Source organism: Neomonachus schauinslandi, chromosome 3 (assembly GCF_002201575.2).
Source record: "Neomonachus schauinslandi chromosome 3, ASM220157v2, whole genome shotgun sequence".
In the NCBI taxonomy this organism is placed as follows: Eukaryota; Metazoa; Chordata; class Mammalia; order Carnivora; family Phocidae; genus Neomonachus; species Neomonachus schauinslandi.
In genome coordinates, this window is record NC_058405.1 from 55,350,662 (window position 1) to 55,368,995 (window position 18,334).

The following is an 18,334-nucleotide window of genomic DNA, read 5'->3' on the forward strand; positions in this document are numbered from 1 at the left end:
AGTGTTTCATTTGCTCTGCACACAGCCATATACATTTTAGAAATATAGTACACTGTATTTTTATTTTTCGTATTTTATTTTTTTTTATTTTTCGTATTTTAAAGACAGCGCTAGAGGCTTTGCATGGGATAATTCCAAATACAAGAGTATATATGTTTGGCTTGTGGCAAGTAAACTATTTTTTTATTACTTTTCTTTTGAAAAAGAAGATTAAGAGTCACTTTGATTTATTCTGTAAAGCAATGAGAATAATGAGAATTTCTGTGAGAAGAATTTTAAGGAAGAAATTCTTCATTGACTGCAAAGAAAAATATGACAACATCACTCTGACTTATGGTTGGCATTTTGTATGATTTCTTGAGTCTTTTTTAATGGAAAGTATTTCTAAATATTTTAAGAAATGGGAAAATTGAAAATGATATTTTCTGCATACTTAACAACACAGTATTTATGCACTTGGCTATATAAATCCAAATGCAACTAACTGAATTTAAAAAGGTACATGTATAAAGAGTTATACAAGAGTAATTAATCTAGTCAAATATCCTTCTAGATTATTAAATTGTTTTAGAATATTATGATCTATCAAGAGTGTGAGGATGAGTTAAATGCATCCAGCTATGATTTCTTTTAGAAACATACATTAAAATGAATGACAGATTTCTTTAAGTAGTAGTTTCCATTGGTAATAATTTGTTACGACAGTTAAATTCTCTTTTTGTGAATTCATGCAAAAACTTACACTACCTCGAAGGAGATTTGTTCAGTGATATCTCCTGTAAAAAGATATGTCAGGGCTATTTTCATTATCTGTAATGAAATCTTGTTAAAGAAAATCTTGCTTTGACATTAAATCATTCTCATTTTTTTCATTACCAAAGTCCAAATGCCAAGGAAAAGTCAACTCACAAGCTGGAGAGGTATGTAAACAGTTCAATTACAGTGAACTGTTCTGAAGTAGATTTTACTATATTTTTCCATTTTCATAGTTCCTTTAAAGCCTGATTAAGCCATGTTAAAGCACATAGGAGATAATTTGATGTTTTATTAGAAACATTTTCCCCATTATACATAAAAGAAGACTGTGTGGTTAATATGGAATTTTGGTTTGTTTTTTTTTTATGTGGATTTTTTAAAGGACTTTTTTGTATAATAGATTTTAAAATATTTCCTTTAGTATGTGCAGCCAACTTTTGCATTACCTTTGATTTTGTAAGTGGAAGTCAGAGTTCTGAGAATGAATATTAGTTTTGCTGCTAATTTATTCTAAGTTTTTAACGTGTAAGCAAACTTTTGGCATATATGCTAATTTATGTAACCTCAGTTAGGATTTAAATTTATTAAGATTAAGATTTAGTTACCTGTTTTAATGGTTAGATTTTAAAGGAGCAAATTTAAGATATAATTTATTCTTAGAAGCTAAAGAAAATGAGAGGCGTAGAAATTATTTAGCTGCTCTTTGGGAGGGAAGAAATGCACTCACATTTAGAGCTAAGTTTCTGCATTATTTCATTGAGAAGCCAAAATAAAACAATTACAACTTCCTATTTAGCATGAGGTTAAAGAAATTAACATAACTCAGTGAGTTTGAGATTTGCATCAAAATAGGTATTGAAAAGAATAAAGTTCTTTCATAAGAATAATGTTTAGTGATGCTCATTTAATATTTTTGAGCTTGAAAAATGGATTCATAGGATGGTTCTGAAAATGAACTCCTTTATTATTTTGATACCACATAAACTGTTAAGGCTAAGTTATCCATGCTGTGTTAGAGCTCAGCCTGCAAAGAAATGAATTTACTGATTTTTGTCACTTGCAAGACCAGCGAGGGTTACTGTAGCCTGCCAGTTGACTACATCAATGCATAGTACTCTGTGAAATCATCAAGTGGTACTCTTTGTTTTGAAAGTGATACATGTAACTTTTTATTGTAACTATTAATACAAGCAAAGAAGCTAGTAGTGCTTTTATTTATTTTATTGTCATTATGCAGTTTTCTAGGAATGTTCAGCAATATGTCAATTCAGCTATAATTCTAGTATGAAATACAGGAACTATGAATAAGCTTTTGGTGCCTGCCATTAAAATTAAATCAATAACTTTAATACCTTCTTACAGTTACATTTGGTTTCACTATAGCTCTTAGTACATCTGCACATTTCTTTTGCTCTCAGTAGTTAATTTTTACCAGTTCAGTTTCTTTGTAGTTTTATAGAAAAGATTTTAAATCTTATAGCCCCTTAACATATTTTATTACCATTTACTTAAATGAATCATAGATAATGTACATGCTTGTTCATTGTGCAAGTACCCAAGACATTCTGATTGAAAGACAGCTTCAGGAGAAATAAACAAATAGCAAAAGCATTCAGTTTTTATTTACAATATGTAGAACATCATTGTTTTCATTATAAGAGTCTGATCAGCAGGAACACCCTTGAGAAGGACATCTTTAGCGATAGAATTTACATACCGTTAGCTCACAGTAATTGATTAGCAGCAGGGCTCTGAGTACGGAGCTGGCCCGGCACACGTTATTCGGGATGCCTTTGATGCTGTGGTTTTCCGAAGCTTGCTGGCTGCATGCTTGTTGCCTTTGTTCATGACACAGGTAATTACTTGATAAAATGAAGTGCATCGCTGTGAACAATTGACCCTTTGGAACAATCCAGGCTGGTCAGCAGTCTAAAACCACACTTTAAGGCCATCATTATAGCCTCAAACTTAAGAGTTTCCAGGGTACAGACAAAGGTATTGTCTTCCTTTAGTACAAGTCGAGTGCCATTTTCAGACTTTATGAAGTATTTAAATTGAATGATATTTGATGATATTGAAAACTCCTCTGGAAATCCATCCAGCCTGCTTTTGGACACCAGAACAATGCGAGATTTGATTTTTGATATGAAATCAGGAGCATTACAGAAAATTCTCAGTCCTTGTGAGCGATCATGGTTATCTGTTATTTCCAAGAAAGTAGTCTCTCTGGGTGTTAGCTGTTCTTTTTCCCACCTGGATTTCACTTCCTCCGCCAGTCCCTTGAGCTGAAAGAATTCTGCTTCTTGTGCAAGAAGTTGATTTTCTCGAAACCCTTCGGGCAGTAGAAGTTCTCCATTTCGTAGGAAGTTTAGGACATGCCTGAAGAGGAGTCCATCCCTGTCTATGAAATAATGACCATCAGCATCAAACGGGCAGAGGATTTTTCCATTTACTATACCTTCAAGGAAAGTGTCTGGGTACTTGGTCAGTGTTTGTTTTTGAGTAATGTATAAATATCCACCAACGTTGAGGGTCATCAGTGTGGATTTGCAGTTCTTTCCTCGGTCAGCATCTTCCAAGCTGTTGTGTTTCCCTTCATACTCCTTTTCTTTTTCTCTTCTGTTTATTTTACGCTCCATTTTTGAAAATGCTATTTCAGCCTGTTTTTCTTGGCTTTGAGATTTTTAAAAAAGAAACACTACCACACAAGCACGCCTTTATTCAGCCCCAGCCTGGCGATGGAATGGAAATGCGGGCAGCGCCGCCTGCGCTGTCAGCTCGGTTTTGCAGTAGGTGGCGTATCAGCTATGTGTGCGGGAGCTTTCTGGAGTAAGACGGGGGGGAAAAAAAAAAAGATAATTTGCATTTAACTGTATGGGGGAAGGAATTTGTTGTTTAAAGATTTTCATGTATATTCTTTGAAATAATAAAAGTTACTCAGAATAAACTGAATTTCCTCTTAGCAGTTAAGCAATTACAAACATTTAATTCTCCAGCTGAGTTTGAGTGTGTTTCCATTTCTAAATGTCTTTAAAGTTATTGCTCAATCAGGCAAGCTTAATATTGAATAATATTGTTAACTTTTGGAGAGTAATGTATATTGAATTAGTATCATCTTTTAAAGTAAATCATAAACAGGAAATCTAAAGAGAAAGGAAGTAGGTGTATAGAATCTTTTCTCCTATAAAAAGTCACATATTTTACAGTGGTGTAGTCATTTTAGAGACCCAAGTGAGAATATTTAAACCTGTTATTTGTGATATTGCACTTGAATTTAATTGAATTTGCATGTAATTCTGATTTGGGGATTTTTAGCATGTGAGAAGAAATTTTCTTAAAGCCCTTTAACAGAAGAGTCTATTAATTAATTAATGTGTTAATTAATTAGTTTATTTATTTATTTATTTTTTACCCTAAAGGGAAAACATCAAATATACAGGCTTTGCAGTAATCATTTACATTTCTTTTTGGTTAAGATTTCCTATGGAAAATTCATAAGCTTCTTTTGCCCTAAAGCTGCTCCAGTGCTGAACAAAGACTTGGGCTGCTGTAGGAAATACTGTAACTGCGTGTGTACGCGTGTGCACGTGCATGTGTGCGTACGTGCTTTCACACACGTGCATGTGTTTCAGAAGATAAAAGATTCAGAATACCTTCTATAAAACAGTGTCATGGTAAATTTCACTGTTTTTTTTTTTTTTCATTATTGTTGGTCTCTCCCCCGCCCTTCCCCGCCCAGTGTTCACAAAAGGCAAGAGAAAGGGCCAAAGACAGCTTTTTTTTTTTTTTTTTTTTTTTAACTTAGGAACTGGAACAGTGTTGAGTCTGGTGTTTTTCCCATTTCTTTCTTTTTTTTTTTTTTCCTTTCCTCCGTCCCTTGTAACTTGCCTTCCAAAGCATTTTAGAGATCTGAGCTTTTATTTCTAGAGTTTAAAGGCCCAGTGGTAAGAAATGTGAACATTTTCCCCTGTACACTATTATTTGACTGGTCTATCTGCTAAATTATTCTGAGGAACTACATTATTATCAGAATTAAATTAGATTTAATATTAAATTGACTTCTATTACATTAAAGGTATTTTTAAATTATTCAACTGTATGTTGGTGGAAATAATGGAGCAGGGTCTTCTAAAAATGCTTATTACCTTGTATTTTCTCTAAACAATGTTCGATTTTCTTCAGATATAAAAAATGATATCCTTAATTATAGCAGGTAATATCTTGATCATTGAGATTATCAAAAGTCCATTGAAATTAAACTAGAAATCTAATGCATAAACATTTTTAGAGCTGAGTTTTTGCTTAGAAACGATAAAATTCAACCTCCTCATTTTACCAAAAATAAAATTACACTGTAGAGAGTTTTTACTTAGTGTTTTATCTAGAACTTTACAGCTTGTTAATGGTAAGCCAGCACTTGAACTAAACCTTCCTCTCAGTCCTGTATCTTTTAAGAAGAGTTTACTCTTATATTCGGTTTCTCTTTTTTTAAGATTTTATTTTATTCGTCAGAGAGCAAGCACAAGCAAGGGGAGCGGCAGGCAGAGGGAGAGGGAGAAGCAGGCTCCCCACTGAGCAAAGAGCCCGACAGGATCATGACCTGAGCCAAAGGCAGACACTTAACCCACTGAGCCACCCAGGAGCCCCATATTCTAACAGTTTCATGTGTGTGTTGATTGTGTTGTTTTGGATTCAAGTCTTTTTCTATGGATCAGACTTAAATATTGAATATATTTTTTTGGTACAACTTTGGAAGTGCATGGGGTTCATATGTTTATAGCCACTGTACCATGTTATAAGCAGAATCAACAAAGGCATAATAATTTCATTGATAGGCCTAGTCCTCTTTAAATGAACTTTATGAACATCAGAATCAATAGAACATAACTAGTATAGTGATGGAACCCAGGTTTTGTGTGTTTAAATCAAGTGATGTAGTAGAATACCATGTAATACTAGGCCTTCCTTACGTCCTGTTTGGCCCGTTTGTAGAAGCCGTCATGGGGAAATAAAGCTAGTGCTGCCAGAAGATGGGCTTTCCCAGGATGGGAAGGTGAGGCAGGGCTGCTGCAGGTTGGACTGCTGCCTCTACAGTCATCAGTCCAAGGCTGCCTTACACTTGCTAACTCACTTCTGGCTTCTGCTCCCTGATTTTTATTCTTTGTTTCTGCTGGCTTGCCTTGACAGACTCTGAACCACCCGTGTGTGCCCCTGACCCTTGTTTCTCACTCTGGACTTCACTCTGGTGTTCTTGGCTTCTGCACACCTGACATGTATGATTCGTTTGCCACCCCCATGGCCAGGCAACAGGAGTGTAACAGAGGCTTTGTCTTAGTGCCTGACTAGGAGTTGATAGGAATCCATCGCACTTTTCTTTTGTGTCCTGCTGCCCCCAACTTGCAGTCTTAGAAAAAGAAGAATGGCTCCGGTAGGCCTCACTTTATCCCCGTTACTCCACATCATCCCCTTTAAAGTAACATGATTGCATCTTACAGAAGTGGCAGGGGCTTGTTATCACTGCTGCCTGTTGTGGTACACCTGCCCCTTACAAGAAAGCCATGTTGTTTCTTTTCTTTTCTTTTTTTTTTTTTAAGATTTTATTTATTTTTTTGACAGAGAGAGACACAGCGAGAGCAGGAACACAAGCAGGGGGAGTGGGAGAGGGAGAAGCAGGCTTCCCGCAGAGCAGAGAGCCTGATGTGGGACTCGATCCCAGGACCCTGGGATCATGACCTGAGCCAAAGGCAGACGCTTAACGACTGAGCCACCCAGGCGCCCGCCACGTTGTTTCTTTATTCTGTTCTATTCTAAGTTTGTATTTGCCTGCTTGGGTGGGTGGAGGGTGGGGAAAGCTTGTCCTGGACATTGTCAGTCAGGTCCACATAGCCCTAAGACTGTAAAAATCGTGCTTTAGTACCTATGCCAGGGAAAACGTGGTGTGATCATCTTTCTCCACATTGCTGCAGATATAAACTGCAGTTAATCAGTTCAACAGTTTCAGCAAAAGGCTTAACCCAGGGGCGCCTGGGTGGCTCAGATGGTTAAGCATCTGCCTTCGGCTCAGGTCATGATCCCGGGGTCCTGGGATCGAACCCCATGTCTGGCTCCTGGCTCGGCAGGGAACCTGCTTCTCCCTCGCCCTCTGCCTCTCCCCTGCTCATGCTCACTCTCTCTGTCTCAAATAAATAAAATCTTTTTTTTAAAAAAAGGCTTAACCCACATGTCAAAGATTAGCTCACTTAGATCCACTTGACCGCTAGACTTGAGGATTGCGTCTCCTTTGCAGACAGAAGGTTTTTTTGTTTTTTTTTGTTTTTTAAGAGTAGGGGGGCCCTGTTTTCACTCAGCATCCTAGACCTTTATTAGAATTAGAGCACCTTTATCTTAAACATCTATAATCACACAAATAAAAGAGCCCTTTAGCCAACTTTGAGGATTTGAATAGTACCATTGTTACGTTCTTGGTATAAGTCAATCCATTAGTTAGGGCCAGTGCCTAATCAAATTCTAGCAAAATCTTCCACTAATATGATGATGCTAAATCCTCCACTACCTGCATTAGGCAGAACTTACTCCAGGCCAGTGGCAGGAGTTTCCATCTTATCTACCAGCTCCTGATGAAAAATGAGGTCATTGTCATTGCCATGATTGACACAGGATGTCATCATAATATATGCTTGCTCCATTTATATGCCATGGAAGGAAGTAGAACCTCACCAAGAAGGTAATCTCTCTTGGTTGGAAGATACAAGATTTGATGATCCCCCTCTAAGCTCAACATACCACTCCTCTATGAAATTCAAACATTCCTTTTCAAGGAAAAGGGTTGGTCTTAGGAGCTGCCTTTAAAATAAGAACATTGGGGACACCTGGGTGGCGCAGTCGGTTAAGCGTCTGCCTTTGGCTCAGGTCATGATCCCAGGGTGCTGAGATGGAGCCCCACCTTGGGCTCCCTGCTCTGCAGGGAGTCTGCTTCTCCCTCTCCCTCTGCCCCTCCCCCAACTCGTGTTCTCCACACACCCTTCTCTCGCTCACTCTCAAATAAAATCTTTAAAAAATAAAATAAAATAGGAACATTGTGCTTCTGCCTCCACAGTCTCCACCTATACCAGATCTTTTTGGTTGATTTTACGTCCATGTGTTCTGCCTATCTTTTAAAAAAGATTAGTTCCTATTACCTTAGAAAGAAAGTAAAAGCAACTACAGCTAGTGCAGCTGCTGTCAGTTTTTACTTAAATCTGGGACTCTGTGTCCTGGACTTTGCCACATTTTTTCAAGCTTATTGATCTGGGTCTTTCTTTCTCACTTGAATATGATGCCCGCCTCTACCTGACTCCATGATGATAGCTTAATCTGTTCATGTTCCCAAATCTGGTTAACCCTTGGCCATCTTACTTTTATGTCCTCTGATGCCTCTTTGCTTTGAACTGTGGCTTTCACAAGCTAAGTTTCTCTTTTTTAATGTGTGGCTTACCTCTTTTTCATAGTCTTCTGTTAATAGCATTTAATATGAGAAACATTTGTTTCGATATTCAGCTATGACTTTTACTTTAGCCTCTGTGTTAAAAAATAAAAATTAATTGAAAATAAAAATAAACTACAATGTAATGTATTAACATTTTAAGAATCAAGGATTTTTCCATGTTAATCTAATTCTGTTTGAATGCCAAAAGTTTAGTTTCGAAATACAAAATCATCTGCATTAGATGTTGTCTGGTACTGGGATTGTGCTAATACAAGTGCTGCCTCCCCTGCCTTATGGAGCTGATTGGCCACAGTATCTAACCAACTATGCAGGGTGCATGAATACCCCTAGGAATCATTGGATATAACCTCTGATAGGAAGGTGATGTGGATAGGTAATTCTAGTCAGATAAATATGTTTGTGAATGTTTTGTAGTGCTGAACTGAGTCTTCAGAGAAGCCCAGGAATCTTTGCTATATTGGCAAACCTTTAAGCCTCATTTGTGAGTATAGAAAAGAATAAAAACTATGTATTAAAAGGAGCACAAATAAAAATGACAGAATAAAGGAGAACTTCAAGCAAAATTCCATCCCACATTTCTTTGCTCTTCATTAATTACAGAGATGACTTTGAAAACAACTTACAAATCCTATTAATTTATATTTTAAGTATACTTTGAGAGATGAGTGTTTCAGGGAAAGCAGTGTTTTATAATTGCATAAGCAGAAGTCATTTAAGTTTTTTAAAGTGAATTTTCTCTTTTTTGAAGTGTAGCCTATGCATTATTATTCACTGGAAAATTCTTTTGTAACCAGATGAGCAAAAAGCATTTTCATGAGCCATCAAATGAACATTGAAATTATATTATTGTATAGAACTCATTTTTATAGTGCTGTTTGGCAAAATGGAATTTTGCCTTCTCTTTGGGAAGAAGATATTTTTAAAATGTTAATAACCACTGTCTACAATCTCAAAATGAGGGACATGACTTTGAAAACTTGTAAAGGTAATATTTTATGAAATCAGTGACCAGGGGTGCCTGGGTGGCTCAGTGGGCTAAGCGTTCAACTCTTGATTTTGGCTCAGGTCATGATCTCAGGGTTGTGGGATGGAGCCCCCTGTCAGGCTCCCCGCTCAGTGGGGAGTCTGCTGAAGATTCTGTCCCTCTCTCTCTACCTTTTCCCCTTGCTTGTACACACTCTCTCTCTCAAATGAACAAATCTGTAAAAAAAAAAGAAAAGACATCCGTGACCAAAAAAGTCGTCTCTGTTCCTAAATGCTGTCCTCTACCACTCACCATTCCTTTTTTTATCCTTTTTTCTTTAGATCCTCTTGTGTCTTTATTGGTGAGATGGTGTGGAGGAAAGAGACGGGGGCCTGAACAGTAGGACAGGATATGATGGTTCATACGAGCAAATGCAGTTTCTTAGAGAGTACAGTGATTGTAAATTAGGGATGGAGAAGTCTTCCATGTTGCACATTTTTTCCCATCTAACATTTCTTTTTTTTTGTTTTTAAAGATTTTATTTATTTATTCATGAGAGACAGAGAGAGAGAGAGAGAGGCAGAGGGAGAAGCAGACTTCCCACGGAGCAGGGAGCCCGATGCGGGACTCGATCCCAGGACTCTGGGATCATGACCTGAGCCGAAGGCAGACGCTTAACCATCTGAGCCACCCAGGCGCCCCCATCTAACATTTCTAAAATCTTTTTTTTTTTTAAGATTTTTTTTTTTAAAGTGTGTATTTTATTTATTTGTACTTAAACCTATAAACCAATCAGCCAAACTGGTACTATTATCATGACACATTAAAATACAAAACATCTTTCTACAAATACTAGAATAATGAACAAATTAACAGTTCTAGTAAAACATCACAAGGGACAGAGGAAATCAATGAAGCACATTATAGCTTAACCCTTCACCGTTAGAGGTTATTAACAAGAAAAGCCTCACAATCTCAGAAAATACAAATTATCCTTCATCACACGTCTTTGTATCTTCACTTCCTATTCTTGAGTTTAGATTCTAGAGCCTAAAGATATCCACATTAGTATTGTATCTAGTTATCTATAGCGAGAAACACCCTTTTATCATGTTGTCCATAGAGCCAACACTACTGAAACCTCTTTGACTCCCATCGTACCCCCTCAATGGATACAGTAAGAATAATGAAAAACAGAATATCGAGGCAGAGATATATAGGATCTAAAAGACAAAGCCTAGGAGATAACAGCCATCACCCAAACTGAGATCGAATAATATACTCATCGTCACACATCTTCAGGCTGTATGTTCACAGAGTAATTTGGGAACAAATCCATTATTTGCTGGGTACTAAAATACTTAGCAGATTGTTGTATTACACTATGGCTTTCCCCAGAAGTTTCTAAGATGGACTCCAAATCACTGGTGGAATTTTGCTGGAACTGGATCTGGGGCTGCAGAGATTCCTCTCCACAGTTTTGGAGCTGATTGTTCCAGGCTTGGGGGCACCAGGTCTGACTGGCCCAGGAATGGTTGCTCCAAGACTGGCCATTCCAGGAGTGGTTGCTCCAAGACTGGCTGTTCCAGGTCTGGTTGCCCCAATTCGGGTTATTCCTGGTCTGGTTGCTCCATATTGGAAGGTTTCCGGAAGTGTTCCTCAGGTATCCCTGGTGGTAGGAATAGAAGCCTGGGTATTCTGCGGTTGGTGTGCTGTTACTCTTGCTCTCCTTTGGCCAGTGGTTTTTCTGCCACCTCTTACATTTCATTCTCTGATTCTGGAACCAGGTCTTCACCTGCTTATAGCTAAGGTTCCGAATGTTGGAAAGTTCTTGCATCTGCTGGAGATTGAGGTATTTCTGTCTCTGAAATCGATCATTGAGGACATAGAGTTGGGTCTGAGAGAACACGGTCCTGATCTTCTGTTTCTTGCCCTGGGCCATATCTTCCTTCCTCACTGTTCTCTCCTCTCCGGAAGTGGGTGGTGGTTTTACCCTGGGACTGGTGGAGGAGTCGGGGCTGTCCTGAACAAGCAGATCCATGGACGAAGGAAGAGGAGAGATGGTCTCCGCATGGGGTGTCTCAGCAGATGACATTTGCAGGGATGCATAATTTTCTTCAGGCCTGTAAATCTCAGGCATTGGAGAAGAGTCCCTAGAACTGGGTGCTTTGGAGCCAGGCGGGCATAGGGCCAGCTTTTTTTTAAAGATTTTATTTATTTATTTGACAGAGAGAAAGATAGTGAGAGCAGAAACACAAGCGGGGGGAGTAGGAGAAGGAAAAGCAGGCTTCCTGCCGAGCAGGGAGCCCGAGGTGGGACTCGATCCCAGGACCCTGGGATCATGACCTGAGCTGAAGGCAGACGCTTAATGACTGAGCCACCTGGGCACCCTAACATTTCTAAAATCTTACGTCTTAAAATCATGGCAGTGGTTTGTTTTAGTGGCATATAAAATAATGTATATTATAGCTGTTGCTGTCTTAGAGTTGATGAAATATTTGAGCAGTTCTGTGAGCTCTACTATCTTCATACCACCAGAAAATAAAATTATAATAGAGATGCAGGGAGAGGAAGAAAGAGGCCCTGGAGGTGAGGAACAATATTAGGGCAGCAGTTTTAAACTCTGGCTGCTGCATATTAGAATTATCTACTGACATAAAAACACCACCATCTCTTGCCCTCCTCACAAGCCAGTTAGAATAGAATCTCTGGCTTTGGACCCAGTAGTTTTTAAAAAGCTCCCCAGGTGATTCTAATGATCAAGCAGAGTTGAAGAACCACCATAGTAAGGAAATCAATGAGTTCGGGAAAGGGAACTTATCTCAGAGGAGTTCTTAGTGGTGGGGACATAATTTCTACCCTGTAGTTGTGAGGATACTTAACAAAGTATCTTGAAACTCATAAAGAACTAAACTAGTGTATGGCATCACTACTGTTACCAATTAAACATAGTGAAGAGAATAGGAGTTACTGAAGCTGAAATTAATGAAACTTGAATCATATTAGTTGATTTAAAAATATGTGCCATTGGATTGTCTATAAGTATTTCATTAATATTGTATCCCTCAACCATATATTGCAGTCTTTCTAAGTGCAAGGGTCTGTATTTTTCTTTCTTGGTATCACTCATCTTAACCAGTACAGTGTTTGGCACTATTTAATAATAGAGCATTATAGTGAAAGTCTGTTCCCTTGGAGACTTAATCTTTCCTGGAAGGATTTGTTTTTCTTATCCATTTAATCACTTTTGCTATTGTTTTTAAATTATCCCTAATTTCAAGTGCAGCAGCCAAAGCTGGATTGCACCCTTTGATGAAAGTCTAACTAAAATAAAATGTTATGGTATTAGGATTTTCCTGCCCTTTTCCATTATTACAACACAGCATTATTTCATGTTTTTTATAAAGCTGTATTTTATTTCCAGGTTTTATCCAGCCCCTTATTCTTGAAAGCAACTTTGAGATTAGGGGTTATGTCTGTTTTTACATTAAAATGTCATGCCCACATCTGTATTCAAGAGGTTTTTATATTGGCTAATTATATATATGATGTAACAATCATAAAGGACACTGTAATCTGAGGTATGGGAGGAGCAATAAATAACTTGCTTTGTAAACATTAAAACAAAAATATTTGTTCTTAAGCTCATTCACCAAGTTATTTCTTTAATTAAGTCTGTTATGGCTTCTGTAGACTGATAGAACGGTCCAGATTCCTTTGTGCCTTTAAGGCCTCCATCTTTTTTTTTTAAAGATTTATTTATTTATCATTTGAGAGAGAAAGAGAGAGTGGGGGTGGCAGGGAGGGGTAGAGGGCAAGAGAGAATCTCAAGCAGACTTCCCGCTGAGCACGGAGCCTGATGCAGCTCGATCTCATGACCCTGAGATCATAACCTGAGCCGAAATCAAGAGTCAGATAGGCTTAACTGAGCCACCCAGGTGCCCCAAGGCCTTCATCTTTGATTTTGTACTTTAGCTAACCAGTTTTCTTTCTACTCCTGGGCAACCACTCTTGTCATTCACAGATACTTTTTTATCAGCATTACAATGTCCCTTGTATAGGAATGTAATACAGCCTTCTTTCTTCTAGTCCATAGGTGAACAGTTGAGTAGTACTATGAGTGAGGAAGTTGAGATGTTTTCTAAATCTTAGGTCTAGTCCTCAAAATATGGTTTCAGTATTTGGTTAGAATTGGGAACTTCCAGTGTATTAGGCATATTTGTAATTTGAATTATTATATGAAAACATATGACATAAAGAGATAACTTTGGGGAATATTTATATGATTGCTCATTTGTTACTTTTGAGGTAAATAACCAAATCCTAACTCTGTAGTCTTACTGAAATCTGAACATGATCTTTTATTCCTAAAATTTTTGAAGGTTAAATGGGGATTAGAACATCAATTCACAAATTTGAATAGAATAAGGATCACCTTCTTAATAATAAAGAGATTGCAAGTTTGCCTAACTGATTTGTTAAGATGCCAAGTAGTTTATATTGATAGGCCTTACTTGCCTGTGAACCACAGGCAAAAAACTTCCATGAATTTAAAATCTTAAATGAAAAGATTGGAAACTAGTAGGAATATTAAAAATGGTTTACCTTTTAAATTCACCTGCTCTGTGGAAATATTTTTTCTTCAGTCATTTTCCAGACGATAGACACAGATGTAATATAAATAAGAACCAGGAAAGTAGCTTCAAAAGTCATAAGGAACAGTCCAAAATCTTGGTCCTAGCCCACTTATCTGTGTTTTAACTGGAGTTGGAAGTGTTCTTAAAGGCCTCCACATTGAACTGGATCCAGATTGGCCTTGTGGAAATGAATGCCTATAATTTCCTGATGCCTAACATACCTGCTATCATTAATTACATGCCAATGCTAATAAATACCCTCCCTGCTTGTTTATTACTATAACTTGTTTCAACTAAGCATGGCCTTAAATTTGTAAAAAGTGCCTGTTATTTTTCTTGACTTCTTCAACATAGTCTATCTCAGTTGAGATAAAGAACAGGAAGATCTAGCTTAGAGCAGAAGTTTCTTGACATTTTGTTGTTGTTGTTCCCAGAAACAGTTTCTAATTTCTCTTCAAAGAAAATTTAATTATATCTAAGTCTTTTAGAAAATATAAGTGCAAAGTAAACACTAATGAAATGATAAAACATCTCCAGTTGGAAGAGAAGGCCAGATTTTTAAGTGAAAGAATTGGAACTAGATCTGAGATATCCCAGTAACTTCATTATGTAGATGCCAATGCTGAGAGATATGAAGTAGACTCGCCAAAATGCTATCACTATTTAGAGACAGAATCAGAACTAGAAACTCTTTTTTTATGGTATGTGTTTTGTATACTTGCCCTTTAAATTTTTCTCTCAATTTTTTTCTGAAAGTAGGCGGTAGGGTATAGATAAATAAAATACTATTACCAATGGTGTGTGTTCATACTCATTAAGATTCTTTTGGTTACAAGTAACAGAAACCAGTAAGTAAATGGGTCTAGCAAAAAAAAAAGGGGGGGTGGAGGGGAGAGAAAATTTAGAAAAGATTCTGGAATAATTCCCAGAATCCAATTCTGGTGTGGGTCCCTTAGTTTGAAATTCAGAGAGAGGGATAAACACACAGAGAGAAAGAGGGAGGAGACAAAAGCCATTGTTCACTCTGTTCCCACCACCTTCAGTGTCCTTCTGCCTCACCTGTGTGTCTGTCTTATAACCCTTAAAAAATTTTTCTTTGTGCAGTGGAGTCCCACAGCCCATAGGGAAGGACCAGTAGTCTGTCAGGTAGATTCAAAGTAAAGAATCATAAAATGATATTAATATGCATTCCTACTGCCTTAAACATTTTACCTTAAGAGTTAAGATGTACATTTAGCTACCAGTGTACATGTAGGATAAGGCCTTTGATTTCAGTATAATATGCTGATTGAGCATCTGCTTTCTCGAGAAAATTCAACCCATAATCTAGATTTACAATTTTGGCTTCTTAGAAAGGAGCAAGAATTTAGACACGGAAACAACACGAATGCAGAATCCTTCTAGACTTTTATGCTTCTCTTCTAGTCTCCTGTTATGCTCTCCAGTACCTACTTTGACAGTTTTTTTTTAGCAACTTACTTTTATATTAAGTCTTGCCAAAGCATTAAACCTGGTTTTTGTAGAAACATCTCCTTCCCCGGTACTCATAATTAATGGGATTATATAATATATAATCAAATTGCATAATTACTAACAGTAAAACTAGCATAAACAAGTTCTAATATAGTTAGAGCAGAAGTGTGTGGGAGTACTAGAGATGAACCTAACTACCCACTATGGGCAAGCTATGGGCATCTGTCACTATATTCAAAAGAGGGGACTTGAGAGCATTGGTAATCTAGAAGTGGGGTAAGCAGAGGTCTATTAAAAGTGATTCTAGTGTATTAAAATGATTTATATACCTGTCATAGCTTCCTGCTAGACCAGCAGCTCTCAAAACGTGATCTGGACACTTTTGGGTAGAGGGATTCCTGAGACCTTTTCAAGGGGTCTGTAAAATCAAAACTATTATTCATAATAATACCAAGCCTTTTTGCCTTTTTCAGTTCTGATTTCCTAAACATTTCTTAGTTTTATTTCCTAATATGATAAATAGCAAGAGATCCGAACCCACCTAAAAGCTCTGTGGGGGCCCTCACTACTTTTTAAGAATCTCTGTCACAGAAATCATTTGAATGGCTGCACTAGACTCTGTACTCCTTAAGGATGGGAGCCATGTTTTATTCATCTTTGTTCTTCCGGATGTGTTTCAAGTATTTGTGGTCTTTTAAACTGGGCCAACAAAGTGCTTTTAAGTGAGAGTTCCCCTATTAATGAATATGCTCTGTAATAAACAGCAGTGGTGTGCAAATGGGTGCTTTCAGGTGCCTTTAAGGTATAATGCAGTATTTAATACCTTTCCCCTGAAATCTTAAGCAACATTTTGAAGAAGAAAAGAAGCATAAGATTAGTGGAAAGAATATGAAAACATTTTCCGATGAGGCTTTAAAAAGTGTGTGAAGGCTTTAAATCTTGAATAGGAGGCTTTATCATAAGTAAATTGGCTTTTTAAAATTTATTTAAAAGGAGAAGGAGAATGAGCTAACAGAGATGTGGAGTTATTTAAGAGCAGCCAATCAGTGGGAAAATTCATTGCAGATGATTATGACTTTTCTTTCACTTGAGAAGCATTGGAAAGCTATTTTAGGTTTGAAAAGGGAATGTCATGGACAGGAAATTATGGTTTGGAGAAGTGAATTTTACTGTTTTGTGAGAGTGGCCTTGATTGAAGAATAGTGATGAGAGTAGTGGCCAAGTTGATATAGGCAGGTGCTTTGGAAACTTCTTACTCTTTTAGGTATTATATGGAGAACATTGACAGCAGAATCCTTTAACTAAAAATTAAATTCAACCTATCTTCCTGAAGTAGATACTGCTTTAAATAAGTGGGGAAACATTCACAGATGGTATTAACAGATAGCTCTTTTAGTATTCAACGAAACACCTGGATATATAAGTAAATTATTTTCAGGGATGGTATGGTATTCTAAGTTTGTTTAGTTCTTTAAAAAGGATTAATTTATGTTTTAATAGAGGACTTTCTCATGCATTTAAGATACTTTATACATATCTTGCTATTGTTATGACAATAATTTTTCTAGATAGAACTTTCAGCTTCAGTGGAAAGGCAAACTCAAATACAAGATTTGGGAAAGTCAAATTTTAATCTCAATCTTACTAAATTGATTAACAAGATGAAATTATTTTTAGACATTTAAATTTAATATAAAATAATTATGGCTTTGTTTCCTTCCTGACATTTTGGTATAAGGTAGGCATGCTTCTCATCATTGCTTTTTCCAGACCTCTGATAGCATGTACTTGAGATTAGTTGCATATGTTGCATTGAGGGACTCTTCAACTATTGGATTACCCATGCATTCACAGTTAGGGGCTACAGTAAGGGGTCTCCTGGACTTTAGAGACAAAATCAAGAACAGTCACCATTAGGAAGATTTTCTAATATAAATCATGTGGGTGTGGTACTATTGCACTCTGCATTTTGGTCCATTTATCTGTTTATCTGTATCCCCCCCCCACACACACAAACTGTATGCTTCTTGAAAAGAGTACCATGTCTTACTCATCTTTGATTCCAAATGCTTAAATGGTGCCCTTTACATAGTAGGCACTTAGTTAATGTTAGGGGAATGCACAAAGTCGTTCGCCCTGAAGAGATGAGTCATAAATGCATTGCTGATGAGCCAAAGGATTTCCTGAATCTCTTCTCAAAACCTGGGTGAATTCTCATGGAATTAAGACTGAACCATAACTTCCTAACCATAGTTGTACATTTCCAGACTATAGGAAAGCTGGTGCCATCATGGGATAATATATGTACTGTCAAAATAAGGTCTGTAAAGTGACTTTACCACAATGTTTCGTGCCTAGTAGTCATGTAGTAAGTGCTAACTTTTGTTTACCTTTTTGGTTTCTCTTGAATTTTGTGTCAGGGTCACCATAAGAATTCTTACTAATGGTAGGAAAAATTGCCCTTCTGTTTGGACAAATATCCATAGCAGTTAAAGTTCTAATTTGGACATACCCAAGTTAATAAATCTGCTGGAAAATAGAAGTCAGAGCAACTAGCAGGCAGAAGTGGTACACAGTAGAGCCTAGACAATGACCTGCCCAGTTTATAGTATTTTCTAGACTAGCTATTCTAGTCACAGTGTATCCTAGTATTTTATTTGCATACATATGTGTGTGTGTGCTCACACACACATACAGATATATATTATCTTTGATTTTAGTGGGTTAGACTAGCTGGGTTTTCAGAAGTTACTTCTCTGCTAAAGATATGTAGTCTCCACTCCCTTCAAATTTTTGAAATTTGACTTTATGCCCTATTAGGCCACCCTCTTTAGAAAGAGATAGTATATAAAAGTTGTTATTGGCAAGGGGCTGCAGCAGCCCAGTAAACAAACTTAACAAGCTCAGTTTTTTTACTAGCCAAGAGTAAGGTTTTTCTCTATTCTGACTAATGATGCTACTATAAACTTACAAGTTTGCTTGATTTTTATTATTACATTTAATTCTAATCATTATTAC

At 37.2% G+C, this 18,334-nt stretch overlaps 3 protein-coding genes across 3 annotated transcripts in view; 1 reads left to right on the forward strand and 2 right to left on the reverse strand.

Annotated features, from left to right (window-relative positions):
- GTF2F2 (general transcription factor IIF subunit 2) overlaps nt 1-18,334 on the forward strand; it is a 149,583-nt gene that overhangs the window by 64,133 nt on the left and 67,116 nt on the right. The gene's annotated exons all lie outside the window — the stretch shown is intronic.
- Nucleotides 1,828-14,031, reverse strand: KCTD4 (potassium channel tetramerization domain containing 4). The gene is made up of 2 exons (XM_021697862.1): nt 13,812-14,031; nt 1,828-3,580 (listed from the first exon to the last, which is right to left on the reverse strand). Exon 2 carries the CDS (start codon nt 3,393-3,395, stop codon nt 2,616-2,618), a length of 780 nt encoding a protein of 259 aa, XP_021553537.1. The 5' UTR covers nt 3,396-3,580; nt 13,812-14,031; the 3' UTR covers nt 1,828-2,615.
- On the reverse strand, nt 10,495-15,391 carry LOC110587764 (homeobox protein NANOG-like). Its single transcript, XM_044913273.1, has 2 exons — nt 15,323-15,391; nt 10,495-11,400 (listed from the first exon to the last, which is right to left on the reverse strand). Exons 1-2 carry the CDS (start codon nt 15,389-15,391, stop codon nt 10,495-10,497), a joined length of 975 nt encoding a protein of 324 aa, XP_044769208.1.